The 21,422-nt window shown below is 39.6% G+C and overlaps 2 protein-coding genes across 2 annotated transcripts; both read right to left on the bottom strand.

Annotated features, from left to right (window-relative positions):
• Positions 1-14,070, bottom strand: LOC149048855 (uncharacterized). The gene is made up of 11 exons (XM_089199565.1): positions 13,915-14,070; positions 10,808-10,876; positions 10,403-10,453; positions 10,117-10,182; positions 9,037-9,219; positions 8,837-8,890; positions 8,321-8,398; positions 7,403-7,470; positions 6,221-6,352; positions 2,018-5,679; positions 1-1,522 (listed from the first exon to the last, which is right to left on the bottom strand). Exons 3-10 carry the CDS (start codon positions 10,449-10,451, stop codon positions 2,044-2,046), a joined length of 4,266 nt encoding a protein of 1,421 aa, XP_089055691.1. The 5' UTR covers positions 10,452-10,453; positions 10,808-10,876; positions 13,915-14,070; the 3' UTR covers positions 1-1,522; positions 2,018-2,043.
• Positions 14,071-16,548: 2,478 nt separating this feature from the next.
• On the bottom strand, positions 16,549-19,612 carry LOC149048854 (histamine H2 receptor-like). The gene is made up of 3 exons (XM_089199399.1): positions 18,544-19,612; positions 17,655-17,868; positions 16,549-17,175 (listed from the first exon to the last, which is right to left on the bottom strand). The coding sequence occupies exons 1-3, from the start codon at positions 19,321-19,323 to the stop codon at positions 17,099-17,101; spliced, it is 1,071 nt and encodes a 356-aa protein (XP_089055525.1). The 5' UTR covers positions 19,324-19,612; the 3' UTR covers positions 16,549-17,098.
• Between the last annotated feature and the right edge of the window lie 1,810 nt (positions 19,613-21,422).

Raw genomic sequence — 21,422 nt, 5'->3', positions numbered from 1 at the left:
TTTGTTATGACGTATCATTTGATGTTTAATTGTAGTCAAACTTCTAAGAACCCTTTTATCGAGCGCACACTTAAAGTCATACCCTAAGGGAAAGGAAACTAAACGAGGGGAACTAAAACTTATTGAAAAGATTCAAATTCCCCTCGAGAAATCGAATCTCATTCCATCCAATTTCGTTGAGGGTGTTGTTAACAATGATCACCTACGACTGCTTCCAACCAAAAAATCACAATGCATGAGCTTTGCATCCTTCATTGTTCAGGGTTATCTCTATACAAGATGTTACAGGGCTGAGTTCCATCATCAGGACCTGGTTGTTCAAAGGTTGGATAACGCTATCCACTGGATAAATCGCTCTCCGGTGGATAGCGCAGTACGTTTTCTTAACAGTTATCCGCTGCATATTGATTTATCCTTTGGATAGCGTTATATCCACTCTTTGAACAGCTGGGCCCAGATCTGTAACAAAAGGACATTCTGTTAGAGAGTTTTTATTTTCACATGATAACAAAGTCAAAGAGATTACAATAACTTTTCGAGTCAATCACTGTTCCTAATTCGTTACAAAAACTGTCCCTTTAGAAAGAGCATGGTGAAAGAAGAATCCAACCCGAGGAAATTTGAAAGACCGAAGGATCTTGACATGATATCAAAACTCTCTTCTAAGCACCAAAACACTAAATACTGAAACTATAATAAAGATAATGAATATGAAAGCGATCTTCGCTGTAATGAAGTTAATATGGAGTATATATACATATATAATTGTCATATATTCACAGTTATAAACTACAAACTTTAACGTTCAATTTGCATAGAAACTGCCTCGGTGCTGTAATTAACCAAGAAAGGAAATTGCAACTTAAAAGTGAATTAAATTTTACAATGAAAATGAAACATTCGTAAGATTCAAATTGAAAAACATCACGAACACGTGAGCGAGATAACTGCTTCGCTCTACACATAAAGTACATAATCCTTTGAAATAAATTACGGGAACAAATCTTCGAAGCTTAACTTCTGTCGACTCATTCCAGAAAGAATTAAAGAATTCGCCACAATTTTTTTAACTGAGGAAGTGCGCACCACTTCTTGAGTCTTTTGAAATACTTCAACTACTTCAATCGTAATCAGTAAACCAATTAATTTTTTAAAATTCACTTGTAAGTCACAAGCACAATCTACCATAGTTCACCTCCTATTCTGCAACGCATTGTCGTGTCTTTCATACTCTGTATCAAGGAATTAAAATAAGGTTATTGATACAAAAGTTTTAAACTTAGATTTCGCCTTAAAAACCCAACTCAGCAACTCGTTCAGTTTTTTTTTTCTACTGACAGACAATATCATTACATCCCGAGATAATTAGGACGTTTGAAAACTGAGACATTTTGTTTTTAAAACCAAGCTATATCGCTGAAAATACTGAGGAAATTCTTGTCGTCGGAGAACTTGGTTTCAAATCGTTGCCAAAAACCATCAGCAAGGATCTTGTCTCTTCTAGAAACAGGATAAGAGGTGTCTGAAAGGTAAATAGAGAATATTCATTTTAACATAGGTTTGAATACGCTCCTAAAGTAAGACTTGTTTAACACACCGATATTTGTAGAAGTATGAGAAATCGGAGGAGTCAGCGCAGAGAACAATTAACATTTTCGATGCAAGCTATGCGTGGCAACAGCACCGATGACCAAATATTCCTTTCACTCATTTTGATATACATTGTACACAAACTAAGATTTACATCACGTCATTATGTTTATCATTACATATCCTAGTTTTGGTTAAAGTCTTCCTGCAAACCAGGATATCATGTTGCTGCTCACTGCAAATCATACGTTGTTAATGCGTGACTAAGAACAAATCATTTTTAAAGGCCTAAGGGCCGTTGCAGTCAGCTACTCAGAGCACTAAAATTGAATGGCAGAACTTGTACCTTGGCATGATAACTTCCCTTCATGTAAATATGATGTGGCTTCATTCAAAATATATCATCAATTAATAATTGCCTACTTACATTTGACAATATCCAAAATGCTATCTTCAATTTAATTCCAGTCTGACGTCATCCCCGATGAGCACAAAGGGTGCCCAGTACTTCACATCGCTAAACTCTTCAGACTCTTTCATGCTCTTCATAGCTTGGTTAAGAGCTTCACTTGCAAGCTTCCCAGTAATCAATTCTTCATAAAAGTGTTTCATAAACACAAGAGTAGCCTCGTCATCAATCGCCCACAGCGACACGAGAACAGAGCGAGCACCGGCACCCAAAAATGCTCTTGCAATTCCAACAACTCCCTCAGCCTTAATCTCTCCACGACCACTGTGACAACAACTTAACACAACCAGCCTTGCTCGTATCCGGATATCCAACACATCTTTCATTGTTAGAATAAAATCCTCCTCAACAAAGGGCTTTGATGGGCAAGTACTTCGTGGCGCTAAGGCAATTTCGCCTGTTTCCATTCGGCCATGTGCAGCAAAGTGCACCAAGGCAACAGAGGGAAGTCGCCTCAACACTTCATCTTTTTTTGCTTCTTCACCAATAAGCGGATCAGTGCCAAGAATTCTCCCGATGATCATTACTTCTTCTCTGGCACATGGCAGTGGATCGAGCGTCCTCTCCTCGAAAAGAACCCCCTCCAAACATGGATCACCCACGAGTAAAGCACTTTTCTTATGGTGGAAGTCGTCTGGGTAATCATTTATCAACCTCAAAGTAGTAAGGGATGGAATCGTTCGAACTTGGAAAGAGTCACACAAATAATTTGACTCGGAATCCATCAATGCAGCAAAAGGGACTGACCACAATGAACTCTCGGGAACAAAGATAAGTTCATTGCCATTGACGAGATCACCAATCGGCTCAATGATAACGTCATACAACATTCGTAAAGCAGTTTTCGGTGAGCATTCAGTAGAGAAATAAGCATGACCTGACCTTTTCTTCACCAATTCTTCAGTACAGGGCTCATCAAGAGAGCGGTTTTCGCATTTAATAACACTTCTTTTAAACTCTCTTGATGCTGTGTCCATTAAGCTTCCAATAAAGGTATTGACATCTTCGAACGAGCCATGATTTCTTATTTCAATACTTCTCAATTGAATATCTTGAAAGCTGTTAATAAACCAGTAGAATATCTTGCATTCCTTATTATCTACAGCCATAAAGACTGTATTTGAAACAGCACCGCTTACAAGAACATCAAAATCAAAATTCCCTGGGGTGTGAGGCCGAGGTTGTATTTCTTTAAACCCATATCTAAGACAAATCAGATCATTTAGAGCCTGTGCACGTCCTTGTTCAGCAGATAGAAGCGCATCCAAAATTTGATTTTGTTCTAAATGAAGACGCCACAAACAAGTATATGCGTTTCTTTGCATGTCGCGGAAGCTAACCTTGCAATCATCTCTGAACCGCAGCTTGGCTCGGATAGCATCAAAAATTATCACACAAGAACGATACAGGTTAACAGCTCTTTCTAGATCTCCCAACTTCCAATACAAATTGGCCAGATTACCGTAACTGGATCCCTCTCCAGCCTTGTTTCCCACTTCTTTGGAAATTTTCAGATGACGTTCATGATACTGGATGGCTCTTTCGAAATCTCCTAGCCTATAATAAGCATTGCCGAGATTGCTGTAACTCCTTCCCTTTCCATCCTTGTCTCCCACTTCTTTGGCAATTTTCAGATGACGTTCATGATACTGGATGGCTCTTTCGAAATCTCCTAGGCTCTGATAAGCAATGCCGAGATTGCCGTAACTCTTTCCCTCTCCAGCCTTGTCTCCCACTTCTTTGGCAATTTTCAGATCACTTTCATGATACTGGATGGCTCTTTCGAAATCTCCTAGCCTATGATAAGCATTGCCAAGATTGCCGTAACTTCTTCCCTCTTCAGCCTTGTCTCCCACTTCTTTGGCAACTTTCAGATGACGTTCATGATACTCGATGGCTCTTTCGAAATCTCCTAGGCTATCATAAACAATGCCAAGATTGCCGTAACTCCTTCCCTCTGCAGCCTTGTCTCCCACTTCTTTGGCAATTTTCAGATGACGTTCATGATACTGGATGGCTCTTTCGAAATCTCCTAGGCTCTGATAAGCATTGCCGAGATTGCCGTAACTCATTCCCTCTCCAGCCTTGTCTCTCACTTCTTTGGCAATTTTCAGATGACGTTCATGATACTGGATGGCTCTTTCGAAATCTCCAAGGCTCTGATAAGCATTGCCGAGATTGCTGTAACTCTTTCCTTTTCCAGCCTTGGCTCCCACTTCTTTGGCAATTTTCAGATGACGTTCATGATACTGGATGGCTCTTTCGAAATCTCCTAGCCTATGATAAGCATTGCCGAGATTGCCGTAACTCTTTCCCTCTCCAGCCTTGTCTCCCACCTCTTTGGCAATTTTCAGATCACGTTCATGATACTGGATGGCTCTTTCGAAATCTCCTAGGCAACGATAAGCAATGCCGAGATTTCCGTAACTCCTTCCCTCTCCAGCCTTGTCTCCCACTTCTTTGGCAATTTTCAGATCACGTTCATGATACTGTAGGGCTCTTTCGAAATCTCCAAGGTTACAATAAGAAATGCCGAGATTGCAGTAACTCCTTCCCTCTCCAGCCTTGTCTCCCACTTCTTTGGCAATTTTCAGATCACGTTCATGATACTGGATGGCTCTTTCGAAATCTCCTAAGCTATCATAAGCATTGCCGAGACTGCCATAACACTTTCCCTCTTGAGCCTTGTCTCCCACTAATTTGGCAAATTTCAGATCACGTTCATGATACTGGATGGCTCTTTTGAAATCTCCTAGGCTCTCATAAGCATTGCCGAGATTGCCGTAACTCTTTCCCTCTCCAGCCTTGTCTCCCACTTCTTTGGAAATTTTCAGATGACGTTCATGATACTGGATGGCTCTTTCGAAATCTCCTAGGCAATGATAAGCAACGCCGAGATTGCCGTAACTCCTTCCCTCTCCGGAATTGTCTCCCACTTCTTTGGCAATTTTTAGATCACGTTCATGATACCGGATGGCTCTTTCGAAATCTCCTAGGCTATGATAAGCATTGCCGAGATTGCCGTAACTCATTCCCTCTCCGGCCTTGTCTCCCACTTCTTTGGCAATTTTCATGTGACGTTCATGATACTGGATGGCTCTTTCGAAATCTCCTAGGCCATCATAAGCATTGCCGAGATTGCCGTAACTCTTTCCCTCTCCAGCCTTGTCTCCCACTTCTTTGGCAATTTTCAGGTGACGTTCATGATATTGGATGGCTCTTTCGAAATCTCCTTGCCTATGATAAGCATTGCCGAGATTGCAATAACTCCTTCCCTCTCCAGCCTTGTCTCCCACTTCTTTGGAAATTTTCAGATCACGTTCATGTAACTGGATGGCTCTTTCGAAATATCCTAGGCGATAATAAGCATTGCCGAGATTGCTATAACTCATTCCCACTCCAGGCTTGTCTTTAACTTCTTTGGCAATTTTTAGATGACATTCAAGATAGTGGATGGCTCTTTCGAAATCTCCTGGGCTATGATAAGCGTTGCCGAGATTGCCGTAACTCTTTCCCTCTCCAGCTTTGTCTCTTGCTCCAATAGAAAAACGCAAATTGTTCGCATCGAGGAAGATCTTTTGGAGAGTTCCTTGAGGTAGCTGTTCGTTGATATGTATATCCTAAGGTTTGAAGTTAGAAATATGGAAATCGTTTAATTGCCTTTTTACCCCCTTGGCTTACTTATCCTTAATTACGTTTTTTGATAGCTTATTATTTGAACCAGACTTGCATACGGTGCTACTCAATTTATCCAACCAAGCCAGCCGGGTGTGGACTGCGAAAATTTGTCCTTCAGCCTCTTCATTAATGAAATGAAAACTGCCTTGACCCAGTGGACGTTGTTTTAGGTTTACAAATGATAATATCTTTGAAGTTAGCCAAACACTTAGCTTTAGAGTTTAAGAAAATTGAGTAAACAGTTTTAATAATAACGAATAGTCAATAAACAATATCAGAGTGAAAAAAACATGTGAACAGCGCTCAGCTAACGACCTCTGTGAAACGCAACTGCTCAACCGTCTTAGATTTCAGACATCATCTAGGTATCACAAACATAACAACTACCTTCTTAAGTATATCTATCGCTCTTCCATGCGAGCGTCCTTCTCCGTGTTACCTCTTAATTTTCATTGAATTTTAAAGCCGTAAATATTCTCTTACCTCGATTTTTGCTTTTTCTTTGTCACGGTTGGAGTTAATCTCCTTATTAATTCTCGTTTCATCTGTTGCATCAGTTGGTTGATTATCACACTCGGTCCACAACTCAAGTAACTTCTTATTGTTATTGTTAATCTTCAAAGGGTCAAGTCAAATAATTTGCCTTCTAAAGAGTTTTGGGTCAGTTCTGTTTACACTAAAATTTCAAACCCAACCCGATTCATGGCAGCATTCACTCCGGTGAAATGAAAATTGGCAGAAGTAGCAGCGGCGGCAGTGGCACTAATTGGCACCACCATCGCCAACATCACCACCACTTCTAGCACCACTGCCAGCGCAAGAAGCACTATTACTATATTTCCATTGTGATCGCTAGTGCAACTTCAAGGACAACTTTTCACTGCCTATGCCATTTCGTAAGCAACTCTCAACACTGATACCAACAACTGCCATCGCCACCGCTGGTACAATACGAGTGTTTGGAGTCAGCCGCACATTTACATCTATTCAATGTAAGCCCTATTAGACAAATCCTTTACCTGAATGGGTGAGTTTAAAAAACTCTCCGTGTATATGAACTACTCTTCAATTCCTTCATTTTACTTAGGCAACACATTAAAGGGTTAAACTAGGGTTTATAAGCCGACAACCCAGAAGTACAGGTATATTTTTGCCCAAAGTGGAATAGGAGGTTAGACAAAAATTGTGCCGTAAATTCTCATGGCCTAGATCAGTTGTGTTGATGAATATAGAAGCTTATATGTAAACTTGCACCTGACTCCTCACTCTTCCGGTGACTGGAGCTGGCAATGACATTGCCAGCGGTGCAAGCAATAAGGTTTTAATACCAGTGATAGGACATGAGAGAAAAGAAATCACAGAGCTTTGACTTTAGGATTAAGGTTCGATAGGAATTTGGAGTTGTTTGGCACCCACTGTGTATTATGGTAAGAGCTGATATAATTAAGGGTATTATTCATGTAAACGTTTGAACCCAGTACTGTTTAAGATGATTTCTGTTGTTGTTGCCGTCTTCATGACAGGTCGCCCGGTTTCTTGAATTCGTTTATTTATTAGAGTTAACAGCATATGGGAACCGATTACTTTTCGCTTTTAAACATGAGTAATTAAATGAAAGGAATCTCCAACGCAATATTGACTTTTTCTACATTCGTCAAAGGATACTGCCAATCCTTTCTGACACCAGGTAATGCCTTCTTGATACAGGTGTTGCTGTACGCATGCACTGGCCCCTAGAATAAATTGAACAAAATTGTATTAAGGAAGATCATTTTTCCCATTGCGGATACTAAAACACCTCAACTTGAACTTCTATTTTAATCTTACAAATCTCAACTTTATTGATGTCTCGCAATGTACGCAATCAAAGGAAATTTACCAGACTCGAAACAGAGTATAATATGCAGACTGGTGAAAAAATTGAGAGTTGTACATGGGTACGCGTAGATATGGAATTTCTCTCCGAGGGGTCAACGCGATAGCCTATGAGAGAAGACAGGGAAAGAGGTGGGGATGTCGGGTTGAACACTCGAGGAGAAGTTTCATTTCTACGAGCAACCACCTATTATTTTGTTTGTTATATAAACATGATAGTCTTTATTGACAATAAAAGTCGACTTCATCAGTGAATGAAAAAAAAAAAGATCCTCGATGCCCGAAAAAAGTCAAAGTGCGTGGGCAATAAGGCTTCTCGCAATTTTACACGTGTGCTGTTAGGGCATTATCCATGCCTGGAAATCCTTTTAAACATCGCAGTTTAAATAATAAATGTGATGGTACAGCAGCTTTTTTTTTATTAAACTGTCAGAACTTACAACTTAATTTAAAACAATTTAAGAGTAGGAGAATTACTTTTCAAAATGAGAAATTTGGAATTTTCATTCTGCTTTTGGAAGATGGCCTGTCTAACGGAAAGTCGAAATTGAGCCGTAACGATTAAATTGTGAAACGATTTAAGAAGATCAGACAATGTTGCACCCCAGTACAAGCTGTTTGCCTGAATGGTCAACTGGTCAGAAGTCCAACCTTTCGGTCATTCTCGGAGACAATTCCTGCATGTCTCAGGAAATGCATAGAACTTACCGATTTCTATTGCTTCAATGGAAGTCGGTGCCAATTGAACAGACACTGTAGCATCATCCAAGGCTTCTTGAAAATTTCCTAACAAAATAATTTCATGTGAGTACGGAAGTGCAATTTCTCAACTGTCAGAATTGGAGTCTACTTTATACGCAGCAGCTAATAATGTTTTCTCAGTGCTGGGTAAGTTGCCAAATTAGCGAAAAAGTCTTGCAAGAGCATCTGAATTTCGGTCTGTTTGTTTTCGACCTGTTTTTCTTGTATCCGATTGGCTAGTTTGAGGTTCACAATTTTTAGTGTCAGGTTTTATCTCATCTTTCAATTAGCTAGCGGACGAATAGAAAATCGGCTAGAACGCGTGACGTTGGTGACGGGGCCGTGCATTGAGCCTTTGACTGAGATTGCTGCAAACGCAACAAAAGGTTTCCTTCACGCACTCGATTCCAACTGTAAATGATTGTAATGAATCCCTATCAAAATGAATACAAAATTGGTAAAGCATGATCGATCAGTTGTTACCCAAAAGGAGCTGAGCCGCTGCTCTGCAGCTATAGAGTTTGGCGTTTAGCTCGATTTAGCCCGACTGAATAGGGATGCACAAAATAGTAGCCTGACATAAACAGATGTGTAAAATATCTAGGAGAGAAGCATTCTGAATTGGCTGTCAAACGTTGAAGTCATTTTGTTGACTTGCAAAATATATTTGCATTTTTCCTGTTACACGATGACTAGGCGGTACAGGTCCTTTTGTGTGCCCCTCTTAAAAGGATTGCGTAACCCTAATTGACTCGATGACCATACCTCATTGAATAGGTTGTGCTTATTTTGGTTGTTATTGTTACCTTTTAAGGTTGCATCATCAAATGGCGATGTACCATCGGACGGTGAAACGGCCAGAACGTCTATAACGAGAGAAAAATAATCAGACGAGTATACGGAGGATAAGGATCTTTCTGATATCTCTGTCGGCCTCGAATCACTGTGGCGCGATTGTTCAGCCACTGAACAGTTTCAAACCTAAATTGTACCAAACCAGCTAAGATGTAAAAAATCAAATACGTTGCAACATTTTGCCCATATAGACAAACACTGATAAGTTAATTCAAAACAACGTGTATCGCGGTATTTGGAAAAATACTCAAACTCTATCTCCAGTGTTTGATATATCTTTCCCATCAAAACTAAAATTAAGATCTAGAAGTGGCGAAATAAGATTGTGAAAAAGTACGCCGTTTAAAGAAGATTTCCAATCACACGCTACGGTACCGACAGTGTTATTAAACACTGATTAACGAGTTTAACGAACAGGTGTATGTTGATCTTATCGACAAAATCAGCAAAAACGTCAGGTGCTGGACTCTAATCGAGGCGGGAGTGAGAGGAAGAACGATAGAGATCTGAAGATGGACAACAGAAAAGTGGATAAAGAGGAACTGATTTACCTGGAGAGAGGTACTGGGGACAAATTGTAAAAAAATTGCCCTGGTGGTCCCTTTTCATAACGTTAGGAACCCGAAGGTTCAATAGTTTTTCGAAGTTTTTGTATCGTTTTGTTTTGCTTTTATGTTCCTTACGAGATCACATTCAATGTTTCATATAGTCTGAGAAATACGCTATCCTAAAAGTTGGGTTAAGTCAGGCAGTTCATAATTTCATACTTCCAAATTTTTCTCTCAGTAGAAGAGTTTTGGCATGGAATTGAGTTTCCCTTAAATTCAAAAGTTGGCATCTGAAACATGATAATAAATCAGACCATAAATTCACGTTGTGACTATGACTTGTAAGACTACCTTCCTCACCTGCTTGAATATCATAAGCTAAATTCAGTTTTAAGTCAATGGATCTGACCTGACGTTCCTCTGCAACTGGAAAGGAAAGCATCACGTTCATGGTGAGACCATTAGCCTTAAAAAACAAGACCTTTCACGAGTATTTCCCTTGTGGTTTTACTTTTATTTATCATCATGCATGAGAAAAACTGTCATATAATGTGTTTTGTCAATCAAGCCCCAAACTGGAAGTAATAATCATGTGACATTTTCCAAACAGAAAGTTGACTGTAATTAAACTGTTTTTCCTTCTTACCTTCTGTAGATTTCCCATCTTCAACATTCACCTTACCACCTTCCGCCATCACTGAAAGAGAACCAATTACTCTAAAACTTAATATCAATTTTGGGCACAATCTTACAGGCTTTGGTTGTAAATCGATAAGGACGGCTTTCAACATCAATGGCCCTTTCAGCCGAAAATTCAACATAATCATTACTTTGTTCACCCGTCATTAGTTGATTTTTCGTAATTATTTTTCTGATAATGATATAAATGGGTGAAAACAATCAGGACCGGATTCCACAATAGTTGCTGAAAGAAACGTCAAGGCTTTCACTGAAAATGAAACTCCTAAAGAGTAAGAGAGGGAGGGGTTCATTCGGTGAATTAGGGCTATTATCGCAGGGTTGGTAACATGGATTATGAACTACAACAAACCTCTGTTATTCAGAGTGAACTGAACGAACTTGACGCACTAGCGTTAGATAAGTCACATGACCTGTCAACCTAAAGGAAAAAACACGCTATTTTAGTCCTTAACAGCAAAACTAATGAGCCACAATCAGGCCAATGGTTGAGAAATATGATTGTAAAAGCACAAGATTCAATACTTGGAGACAGAAGAACGTTTTGAAGGGGTCAACAAAAGTGTAAAGAGCTAACGACATCAGTCATAATGTTCGAAATGTTTGAAAACAGGTTAAATAAAGTAAATGTTTCTAACCCAGTTTCTAAGGTTCGCCATAGCACACGCTATGCGTGCATGTGCGCTCATTGGTACCGAGAGTTTGTCAAGTGAACTTCGGTTGCACTTAGATAACTTTTCAACCGGAAAAAGGAAAAGATCACAAGATTCGCTTCCTGACAAAGCCTTATTTGGAAAGATTGACTCCTTAACCATTTTCGCAAAGAGGATTTCAAGGGACGTCATCCCGTGTACTATGGGTCTATCAAAAGACATAAAGTCGCGCTATAATTGGGGGTTAATTTAGTTTGAAATTTAATCAAATTTAACTCCTCTCCTCCCTGTACTACAGCTACATATACAAGAGTGTAGGTGGATTGGCGCATTGGGAATTATCACCTCTTAAGTGCAAAAGCGATATACCTCGGGGCTTGAAGGCTCCCTAAACTAACATCCAAACGCAGACCGGGCAACGTCAAGTGTTTATCCTAAGGATCTTTTGAGCAAGGCTAAATGTAGGTCAACAGCGAATTCACATAATTGACGCCATCGCTCAAAGCCGGAATATAATTATAGTACAGAAGAATATGTACTTCAAAAAACTTCTGAGAAAAACTTGGGCTAATTTAACACATGTTACTGGAATCGCTCAAAGATAAATGCGTGAACAGCTTTATTTGCGACAATGTTTAAAGATTATCTGAATTCGAAGGTAATAAACACTTCTGCTACAACTAGATCCTCGTCTTTCAAGTTGAACCACGTGGTAATCAAAAGTGTTCTTATAAAAGCCTAAGTGAAAGGAACATGCCGTGTCCACAATGAAACTTTCCTAAAAAAAGAACCCATTTTCGAGCACTACTATAGTGGGCTTCTCTTACGCTGCGGAAGTTTATTGAAGATGTCAAGCGTTACTGGGAAATTTCCCCGAAAGTTGCGAAAAGGGGGTTCCCCTTCATTAGAAACCGAAACCGGAACTCATGACGTCACGCATTCCTCCACAAAAAAAACTACTAAAGTGTAACATCCAGGTATTTGGAAATTTCGCCTCAGAAAGCTTATTGCCCAGGTTTTCTGAATTTAGTTAAATAAAATGCAAACGCAAATTTTATTTTGGTCCAATGGACGACTAGCTTAGAGTTATTTCTGCGATATTGGCAGCTTGGTTTCGCTGACAGAAAATGAACGACAATGTGTCAATACTGGCGGTTTTTCTTTAATTCTACCCAAATGAAAAATCTAACTGTCAGTTTTGGTGAACAAAAAATACTCCAACATCATTTAGAACTAAGGGGGTATAAGTTTCTGAAGAAACTGTGGTGCTGCGTCGGTGGGAGAGTATAGCAGGTAATTTAGTGTTAACAACTGAATTGAAGACGTAAATTGGCCACCATAAAAAGTAAAAAAGCGGACGTTTCGAGCGTTAGCCCTTCGTCAGAGCAATTGACGAAGGGCTAACGCTCGAAAGTCAGCTTTTTTACTTTTTACGGTGGCCAATTTACGTTTTCAACTCAGTTGTTAACACTAAATTACCAGCATTTAGAACTGTTTATTGTGTCAGATCCACGATAATCCGTGAAATATCAGCGGACGATGTATCCAACGATTTACGTAGGTAAAGGTGCAATGAACACCTGCTTTGATGTATTAGGACTGGTGAAAAGAGATGTAACTAAATTTGCCATTCATCTGCAGTTTTCCTCGCCCTAAAGACGATTGCGGTAAACGTGACCCTGCATGCGTAAATTAAAATGTATCCTGACCGGGTCACAGTTATGAATGAGATCAATTTCCTCGACTCTTCACCGAATAATTAAAATTCTGTGTAAACCTACACTGCTAAACAAAATTAAAGGCCGCCCCAAGATTGTAAACTGACAGAATTCCACTATTTTTATGGCCTTCAATGAAAGAGGGGTTTGCTAAACGAGGTAATATTATAAATTTGCGGACATCTGTAACTGCAACTACGTATATGTCGCCAAGTTTTCGGGAGGGCGAGTTTAATCACATCTACTAGTCTTCATACTGCAGCCAAAATCTTACCCCAGAGTTCCCGAGTTCCTTTTTAAGTTAACTACATGCAGGATTCTAGAAATATCTCACTGCATCTATGGACTTGCCTAGAGGCACCTATGTTTGCGTTGCCGAGCTATCGAGACAGCAAAATCATTTAATTACATATACAACAACCAAAATCTTACCTCAGCGTTTCCGACTTTCTTTTGAAGTTTTTTTTTTTAATAGCCTTCACAAAGAGTCAAAGAGAAAAGCTGATATACTAAACTCACAGCAAGAGTTCCGTTTCAAGACTATGCAAATATCCACAGTAAACCGTTGAATATGAGCGAACAATCAAACCAACCATTTATGCAGGGAAATTTGGAATGAAGATTTGGAGCGTTACGACTGCTGAAATGGGATATAATTACATTTAAATAAGAACTTTACCCTGTAAAGTGATAATCTATCGTCTATACAATCCTCGCCATGTTAACTCAGATCTCTTTTCAATTAATTCATCGACCAGGTTTATGCTCGTTTAAATTTAATGTGGCATCGTGGATCTTAATAAACCTAACGAAGCCAATTTCACATCTCCGCCGTCTGAGAATTTTACGGTGACTCTTCGCTGATCATTAAACATTGTGAGTAAAATTACAATGCTAAAGAAAATTAAAAGCCGCGCTGATATTGTGAGCAGACAGAATTCACTTACTTTTGAATTTATTCAAAGAAGGATTCTGCTAAACAAGAAAAAATATCTACACTAGCGGACATCTGTAACTGCACCAACGTTTGTGTCGCTGAGTTATAAGGAGGGCAAGATTATCCACATATACCACAACCAAAATCTTACCTCGGCGTTTCCGACCTGTCTAGTTATCTTCGCTAGTCTTTACAGCAAGACTTTGGAAATATCCCACTGCAGCTGTTAAAATATACTTGCCGTGGAAGTATATTCAAAAGGGAAATTTCCCAACATTTTTAGGGGGCACCCCTAATTCTTGAAACTGAAAGCGGAAATCTTTGTCACGAAAAGCGTAACGCTATTATTAAGCTCATTTTATTTGCCTGCAAATGTACATGGTCAAAAGAAGTTTCAATTTTGCTGTATGGTTTGCTTTATTGATATCAGGTATGCGCATAAATGAAATCAAATACAAATTGACGGATTGAAGGAGTTTCTAAGTTTCAAAAGCGAAGTCGAATGCTAATAAGTGAAATGGGGACTACAGCGGAAAACTTGACGTCACTGTTATAAATTGTTCTCATTTGAATTCGCTTCTGAGCTTTTGAAACCAATCAATAATTTTTTTCTAATCATGCTTGGGTTTAATCTTAAATAATAGCTTTCTTGTGTTTCTTGTCAGTTGGGTGTGTTTTTTTCAGAGATTCATAGCAATTGAAACGAGGTCAGCCATTTTGTTTTTGTTAGTTAAACCTTGGACCGATTTTTCTAGTCTTACAAACGATTTGCCTTTGAAAATCGCCAAATCCTCGCTTCTACGTCACCTACAAAGAATGCACGAGTTACAAATAATTTTTGGAGTCACTAAATGAAAGCAAAGTAGAGAACAGACACAGCGGAAATCATCAGTTACAATATCATTTGCTGTCTTTTCGTGTAAGGCTTAAATAAACCATAAGTTTAAAACTTCGCCTGCGATTAACAACCACAGACCGCGTGGGTTACTCCAAATATCTTCAGCTGACTAACGTTAGACCCACAGTAAACCGTTGAAACTGAGCAAACAATCGAACCAACCGTTTATATCGAGAAAATTTGGAATGCAGAAAAGGTTTGCAGCGTTGTGACTTCTGACATGGGATGTAATCGCATTTAAATAAGAAATTTACTATGTAGAGTGATGATCTATCGTTTGTACAAAACTCGATATGTTAACTCAGGTCTCTTTCCAATGAGTAAGTTCATCGACCAGATTTATGCCTGTTCAAATTAAATGTAGCATTGTGGGTCTGAGTAAACCTAACGAAGCCAATTTCTCCGCCGTCTGAGAATTTTGACAATGACTCTTCGACCACAGGCGGCCCAAGCTCCAGCTGTGAGATGATCATCTTGCGCAATAACAATCATGGCGGAATTATAAGAGTTTGTATGGGAATATTTACGACCGCTCTAAGGAATAAAAAAATACGTCAAATTCTCAAAAAAAAATACCTCACCTTACTTCCACAGCGTATTGCTTGTTATCTGACCGCTTACTTTGATGAAAAGAGCCCATTTAAGCGAGTTGTTCATTTCGAGGTTTTCAACGTACATAAGAAAAGCTTTTCTTATGTACGTTGAAAACCTCGAAATGAACAACTCGCTCAAATGGGCTCTTTTCATCAAAGTAAGCGGTCAGATAACAAGCAATACGCTGTGGAAGTAAGGTGAGGTATTTTTTTTTGAGAATTTGACGTATTTTTTTTATTCCTTAGAGCGGTCGTAAATATTCCCATACAAACTCTTATAATTCCGCCATGACTGTTATTGCGCAAGATGATCATCTCACAGCTGGAGCTTGGGCCGCCTGTGCTTCGACGAGAAATAAAATATTGTGGGTAAAATTGCAATGCTGAAGAAATTTAAAAGCCGCGCAGATATTGGGAGCTGACAAAATTGACCTACTCTTCAATTCATTCAAAGAAGGATTCTGGAAAACAAGAAAAAATATCTGCTCTAGCGGACATTTGTAACTGCACCTACGCTTGTGTCACTGAGTTATCATGTGGGCGAGATTATTCACACATACCACAACCAAAATCTTACCTCGGCGTTTCCGACTTGTCTAGTTTTGCCCACTAGTCTTTACAGCGAGACTTTGGAAATATCCCACTGCAGCTATCAAATGTACTTGCCTAGGAAGTATATTCAAAAGGGAAATTTCCCAACATTGTTAGGGGGCTCCCCTAATTTTAGAAACTGAAAGCGGAAATCTTTGTCACGGAAAGCGTAACACAATTAGGAAGCTCACTCCATTTTGCCTGCAAATGTACGTAGTGAAAAGAAGTTTCAATTTTGCCGTATGGTTTGCTTCATTAATATTAGGTATCCAGGTAACTAAAAATTAATACAAATTGACGGATTGTAGGAGTTTTTTAAGTTTCAAAAGCGAATTCGAATGCTAATAAATGAAATGGGGACAACAGCGGAAAACGTGACGTCACTTTTATGAATTTCGCTACCTGTCAACAATTTATCAGTAAGGGGGGGGAGGTCCGGAGGAGTTTTTGGGTAAGGGGAACGGAGAGGGGATCAGTCGTCGGTAAGAGAGTATAAAGGGAGGACTATAAAAAACTGTTTGCAAATGATTGGGATCATTAGAATACTGTAGAGCCATAGGGGGGTCAGGTAGATTTTATCATGACACAACAAAAATCGTCCAGTCCTTGCACGTTCTGGGAGTTTCTAATTACTTTGCTTTTTCCTGTGAGGACCTGTGAGCGAGAGAACTTGTTTATCGAGTTAAAATCACAACGGAGATAAAAAATACCTCATATATTTTATTGGGAATCACCGAAAGCAAACGAACTGTTTTTAGAGCAACCTACAGACAAACCAAAAATCCTAGATCTTTAACATTAGTTATTAGCTTCACCCGAAATCAACTAGCCCACCCCCGTCAAGCAAGGGGCCTTACCGTCACTTAAATTGTCAAAACTTCAGCCGACTGGCCCAGATATTGTTGACATGTAGCATTTCTAATATGGAAACTTTATCCTTCAAACAAGTAATGAGAATGAATTAACTCATTAGCTTGATGGTGGCCTGTAGAATCCTCTTTTCATTTTTAGGCGAGCGCAGGCAAGCGCGAGACGAGTGGGAGGGGAGGGTAAGGGGAGGGGCTCCTTCCTCTCCTGTGTGTTTGGCTCCGCTCGCCTGAGAAAAAATGCAGAAACAAATTGACGCTTGTTCTGCGCGCTAGCTTGATAATGATTTCTTGATATAACACTAAATTTTCTTGACCTATTTTAAGGAATTATATGCTAGCTAGATGGGAGAAATACGATTCAGATCCAAGGGAAACTAAGACCTGTTATTCCAAAACAATACTTTGTGTTCTTGTAGAAAACGCGGACATCTTCCTCAACTCTATGCTTCGTGTATTTTCATCTAAAAAAAATGAAGGAAATATACTAAAAATGAGTTAATAACATTGAAATAGGGTACGCATTACAGAAATTTAAGTTTCAAGCTCGCTGATTTTCTTCACTGTCAGCTATCAAATTTTAACAAAACGTTGAATGAGCAAGTCTAGGCACATCAAATCAACTTTAGGATACACAGTCTGTGCGGCTACGAAAGAGGAAACTTTCATCTCAGAAAATCTTAGGGCAAAACTAACTGCGAAAATCAAAGACTTGACTGTGTATGCCTGTGTTTTGGAAAGTGGCTACTTTGTTTATCTAATCAAACATGATGGACACTCGAGACCTTTGAGAGTCACTCGCCTTCGGCTCGTGATTTGGAAGACCTTCTGGCTCAGGGACGTTCTCTCGTGGGTCGTTAAGCCTTGAGACCGATATAGCAAGAGCGGTCTAATCGACTAAGGTGGACTCAAACTGTAGTGATAAACGTCATTTTTTTTTTACCTGTTAAGTAAAATTTCTCGCCCAACCACCATCTCACGCTTTTGCAGTAACTTTTTGTGAAGAGCTCCTTGATAGAAGCACGGTATTGTTTGTTGCAAAGCACGTATACCAGTGGATTTAAAAGAGGGTTGACGTGAGCCAATAGCTCAGAGTAGAAGTAAGTGTGGTCGTCGTATGAGGGTGGGCCTCGTATCAGAATAAACACGCGGTAAGACTGAAAGAATAATGAATTCGGACCACACCATAAGTTTAAAATTACCTTTCAGTTAATTACGCTTTCATGTTTATCACACTTTTTTTTTCTGTGATTGAAAGCTTTGGAATCTGGCACTAAAAGCATTATCAGTGCCAGACCTCCGGTAAACTTTTACCCGACTGGTCCCAAATCCTCACGCGGACAGAAAAGCGCGGGTCCTACAGGTCTTCTCATGGCCTATTTCTTGCTAGATCTTTAGTAGAGTTTTGTGCTGATCCTTCGTCGACAAAATTTTCAAACTTCATCGTCTTTTCTTACACAACAAGGGAGTTTATCGACGATCCTTAGAAATCAAAATTTTGTTCTCTCAATATGTTCATGTTATTGCTGAAGTTTTTTGTTCGTTATTCTTACTCAGAATTTCGTTTCACCATCCTCAGAGACGTTGATGAATCGCTACATCTTGCATTTTTGAGTGATTTTAATTGATGACGCCAGCTAGCCGGTTGAAAAAAGTTAATTTTGTTGCAGAAAATATCAAACACAAATTTGGCAATTCCTAACAACTTCTGTCGGCTGGAAGAAAAAATGTCATTACATCGATCGTTTATGGATATAATTTCAGTAATTGAATGAAAATCTTACCCACGGCCGTACACAGGCTCGTCAAAATTACCCCATTTAAATACTTACCAAGAATGGAACGTAACAAATACAAAACAATGCAACAATCACGAAAGTTAATCGTGCAAATCCTTCTTGTTGCCTGTTAACTTTCTCGATGCCAGCTCCTCGCTGCTGCTGTTCGGAGAGCAAACTGTTTATTCTTCGCTTCCTCTTAACAAAACACAAGATAGTGGTACAGAAATACAACACAGCCAAAGTAACTAGGCTTCCTTCCACAACCGTGGCGTAGAGTAGAATCTTATTATTTGGTTCCTCTGTTGTTAAATCGAGAGCACAGTACAGTCCTTTACTGTACAAACGAAACTTTCCGAAGCCCGTAGCAGGAAGAATAAGGTGAGCGCAAGGCCATAACAGACCGACTATCAGAGTCTTCCGCACTCTCGCATATGTAACTTGGTTTCTGTAGTACAAAGGCCTTGTAACTGCCAGGAAACGGAGCAGGCACATTATAAACACGATAACAAAAGACCAGCTTAGAAACGTGGTGGAGATGAACGCAGTTACGGAGCACAGAGTCTCGCCTCCAATCCACGAACAGGTTGCAAAGGAGATGATGGAGAATGGAAGCGTTGTGATTGGGATTAGGAGGTCGCTGACAACCAGAGTTCTGACAACAAGATGATACTTGTTTTCTTCTAGGCCTGGAAGCCTCCATATTGCTATCGCTGCCACCAAATTTGCAAGGAATGATAAGAATTGCACAGTGGCCATCGAGACAAGCTCTGCTTCATTGCTGCAAATCATTCCTGGTGTCAAAGGAGCAGTTTGATTCCCGGTTGAATTCATTTGTTCAGCAAGGCTCTGTTGACCTTCTCTTCAAAGCAAACAAGAATTTAACGATTATGAAGTATCAAGAAAAGAAACCCCTCGAAGAAGTTTCTTCGCTATCCGATGACTTTCACTTCAAACAAAACTAAATGAACTCCACGTCCAAGTTTGAGTTGGTCAATGAGAAGATCGTGATCCGACCTCTGAAGTTTAACACAGATAACAATTGCGCAGCATTATCTTTAATTTCTTTGTTTACTTGCTGACTAATCATTAGTCTGCTTGCGATCTTTCTTGAATAAAAAATGAGAAAAGCTTTGAACATTGTTTGTTTAAGGTTCGTCCCACTAACGTGCCTTGTTTTCAACTCAGATATTACCAACCCATACAAGTGCGCCTGCTTTTACACATTGTCCATAGAGTTTATTTCATCAAAGTAAAATTTTGTTTAGTGATGAGATAGTTAAAGTTCTGGAGATGTTATTGCGTTTAAAGAGGCGTCGAATGGAAGACTTCGACTAAAACAAATACCTTTGTGAAAAATGACAAGCTTGTTAATAATTTCTTTGATCTGAAAGGTTTGGTTGTTTCAGACAAACAATGCATCAATCTGTATTTTTCCACCAGGAAAATGCACCTTTCAGCTGAGTAAATTTTCGGTTATGCAGCTCGAAAAAGCGAATTACGAGGCTCAGGGTCTTAGCAATACAAATCTGCAAGAGTCAAGTAAAACACAACATAATTTGCTCTTTTCTTCAAAACCCGAATCCTATCAAACAATTTTTTTCTACCTGTCTCTCCAAAATAAAAAATTTACCATAACAAATATTACAAGAATGAAGCTCATGGCAAAAACAATGATTTCACCTGCCCAAATAATTCGAAGGACAAGTTTCTTGACAAAGGGGGAAATCACGTTTTCGAATTATCACTTCAGATCTCAATACACGATTTCATGCAAAGTAAATACCCCAGAATACCCCAGAGGAAGCTATATTTCAGATAACAAATAATTGCTGGAACGTTGAAATTGAAAGAAAAATGATGTTTCAGGGTAAATGTGAATTTTCAAGGTTGATTCCGAGAACACTTGATGAAAGTCATTGACAACTTTTACAACGATCAGTGTGTGTAAGAAATAAATTTTAAGCGTGAACGCCAAAGATATTGTATTCAATGAACAGTCAGGTTACAGCTTCGCTGGAAGTATTTTTTTCACCTTCGTTAACTTTCTGTACTTGATCTGGTTTTTCTTCTATGCTGGCATGTTAGGGACCAGTCTTTATCGGATCCGATCCCCTTTTCCCCAGGAGATAATCAACGGGAGGGAAATTTAAAAAGGATTGAAGCTGAAATGATTCAGACGAAAGAGGCTCGACAGAGGAAGATTACCTGATATAGATGAAGGGAGAGTTCCTAGGTCTCCTCAACGCTCTCATTTTGGCCTGACACATAATACGTGACAAGCCAATATGTAGTTGCGTGACGAGCCCAAAACAGCTGCGAGACAAAAATAACACTGTCACATGAAAAAACATGGCGATTCTGAAGGACTCTAACTTTCGCCGTTATTAAATAATTCTATGGAGTCTACAGTCGGCCGACAGTTGGTCGTCTGTCGGCCGACAGTCGGCCGACTGTGGGCCGTTTGTCGGCCGATAGTTGGCCGACAGACGGCCGACAGGTTTTGCCCGAAATATAGGCTACCTGTCGGCCGACAGTGAACCGACAGTCGGCCGACAGTCGGCCGACTGTTGGTAATGTGTCGGTAACCTGTCGGTAGCTTGTCGGTAGCTTGTCCGTGAAACGTTAACACAAAACTTAATGTTTTCTCTCGGTTTTCGCTTGACACAACATCCAACATGTGTAATACGTTGACAAACTAAAGGAGCCGTTTTGTGAGTGGTGAAATACACAAGATACTTCACTCGTAGAATCGTGATTTTAGCGGCGTGCGCCTAAATCAATTATCGCATCACGCATCCAAGTCTAATTATCGAATTGTTGCGTATAGTAATTTATTACTTAACATAACGAGTAAAAAGATTCACAGTTGTATCATTTATTAAACTTGAAATTGGAAATAGCAATTCATCCCAAACCTGCAAGATAGAGGA

Source organism: Pocillopora damicornis, chromosome 3 (assembly GCF_964200805.1).
Source record: "Pocillopora damicornis chromosome 3, jaPocDami1.2, whole genome shotgun sequence".
Lineage (NCBI taxonomy): Eukaryota > Metazoa > Cnidaria > Anthozoa > Scleractinia > Pocilloporidae > Pocillopora > Pocillopora damicornis.
Note: the sequence above shows the minus strand (reverse complement) of the source record. Positions and strands in the feature narration are given on the sequence as shown.

Bases quoted from the DNA above. Each gene is read 5' to 3' on its own strand.
- LOC149048854 (XM_089199399.1), bottom strand. From the start codon at position 19,323: ATGAATTCAACCGGGAATCAAACTGCTCCTTTGACACCAGGAATGATT. The intron at 17,869-18,543 runs GTAAGTATTTAA...TTATTCTTTCAG, and splicing joins TTTGTTACGTTCCATTCTTG to TCTTACCGCGTGTTTATTCT. The intron at 17,176-17,654 runs GTAAAAAAAAAA...CATTTTTTTTAG, and splicing joins CGAGAAATTTTACTTAACAG to ATGAAAATACACGAAGCATA.
- LOC149048855 (XM_089199565.1), bottom strand. From the start codon at position 10,451: ATGGCGGAAGGTGGTAAGGTGAATGTTGAAGATGGGAAATCTACAGAA. The intron at 6,353-7,402 runs GTATCCTTTGAC...GACCCTTTGAAG, and splicing joins GGTGTCAGAAAGGATTGGCA to ATTAACAATAACAATAAGAA. The intron at 5,680-6,220 runs GTAAGAGAATAT...TTCAAACCTTAG, and splicing joins AAGAAAAAGCAAAAATCGAG to GATATACATATCAACGAACA.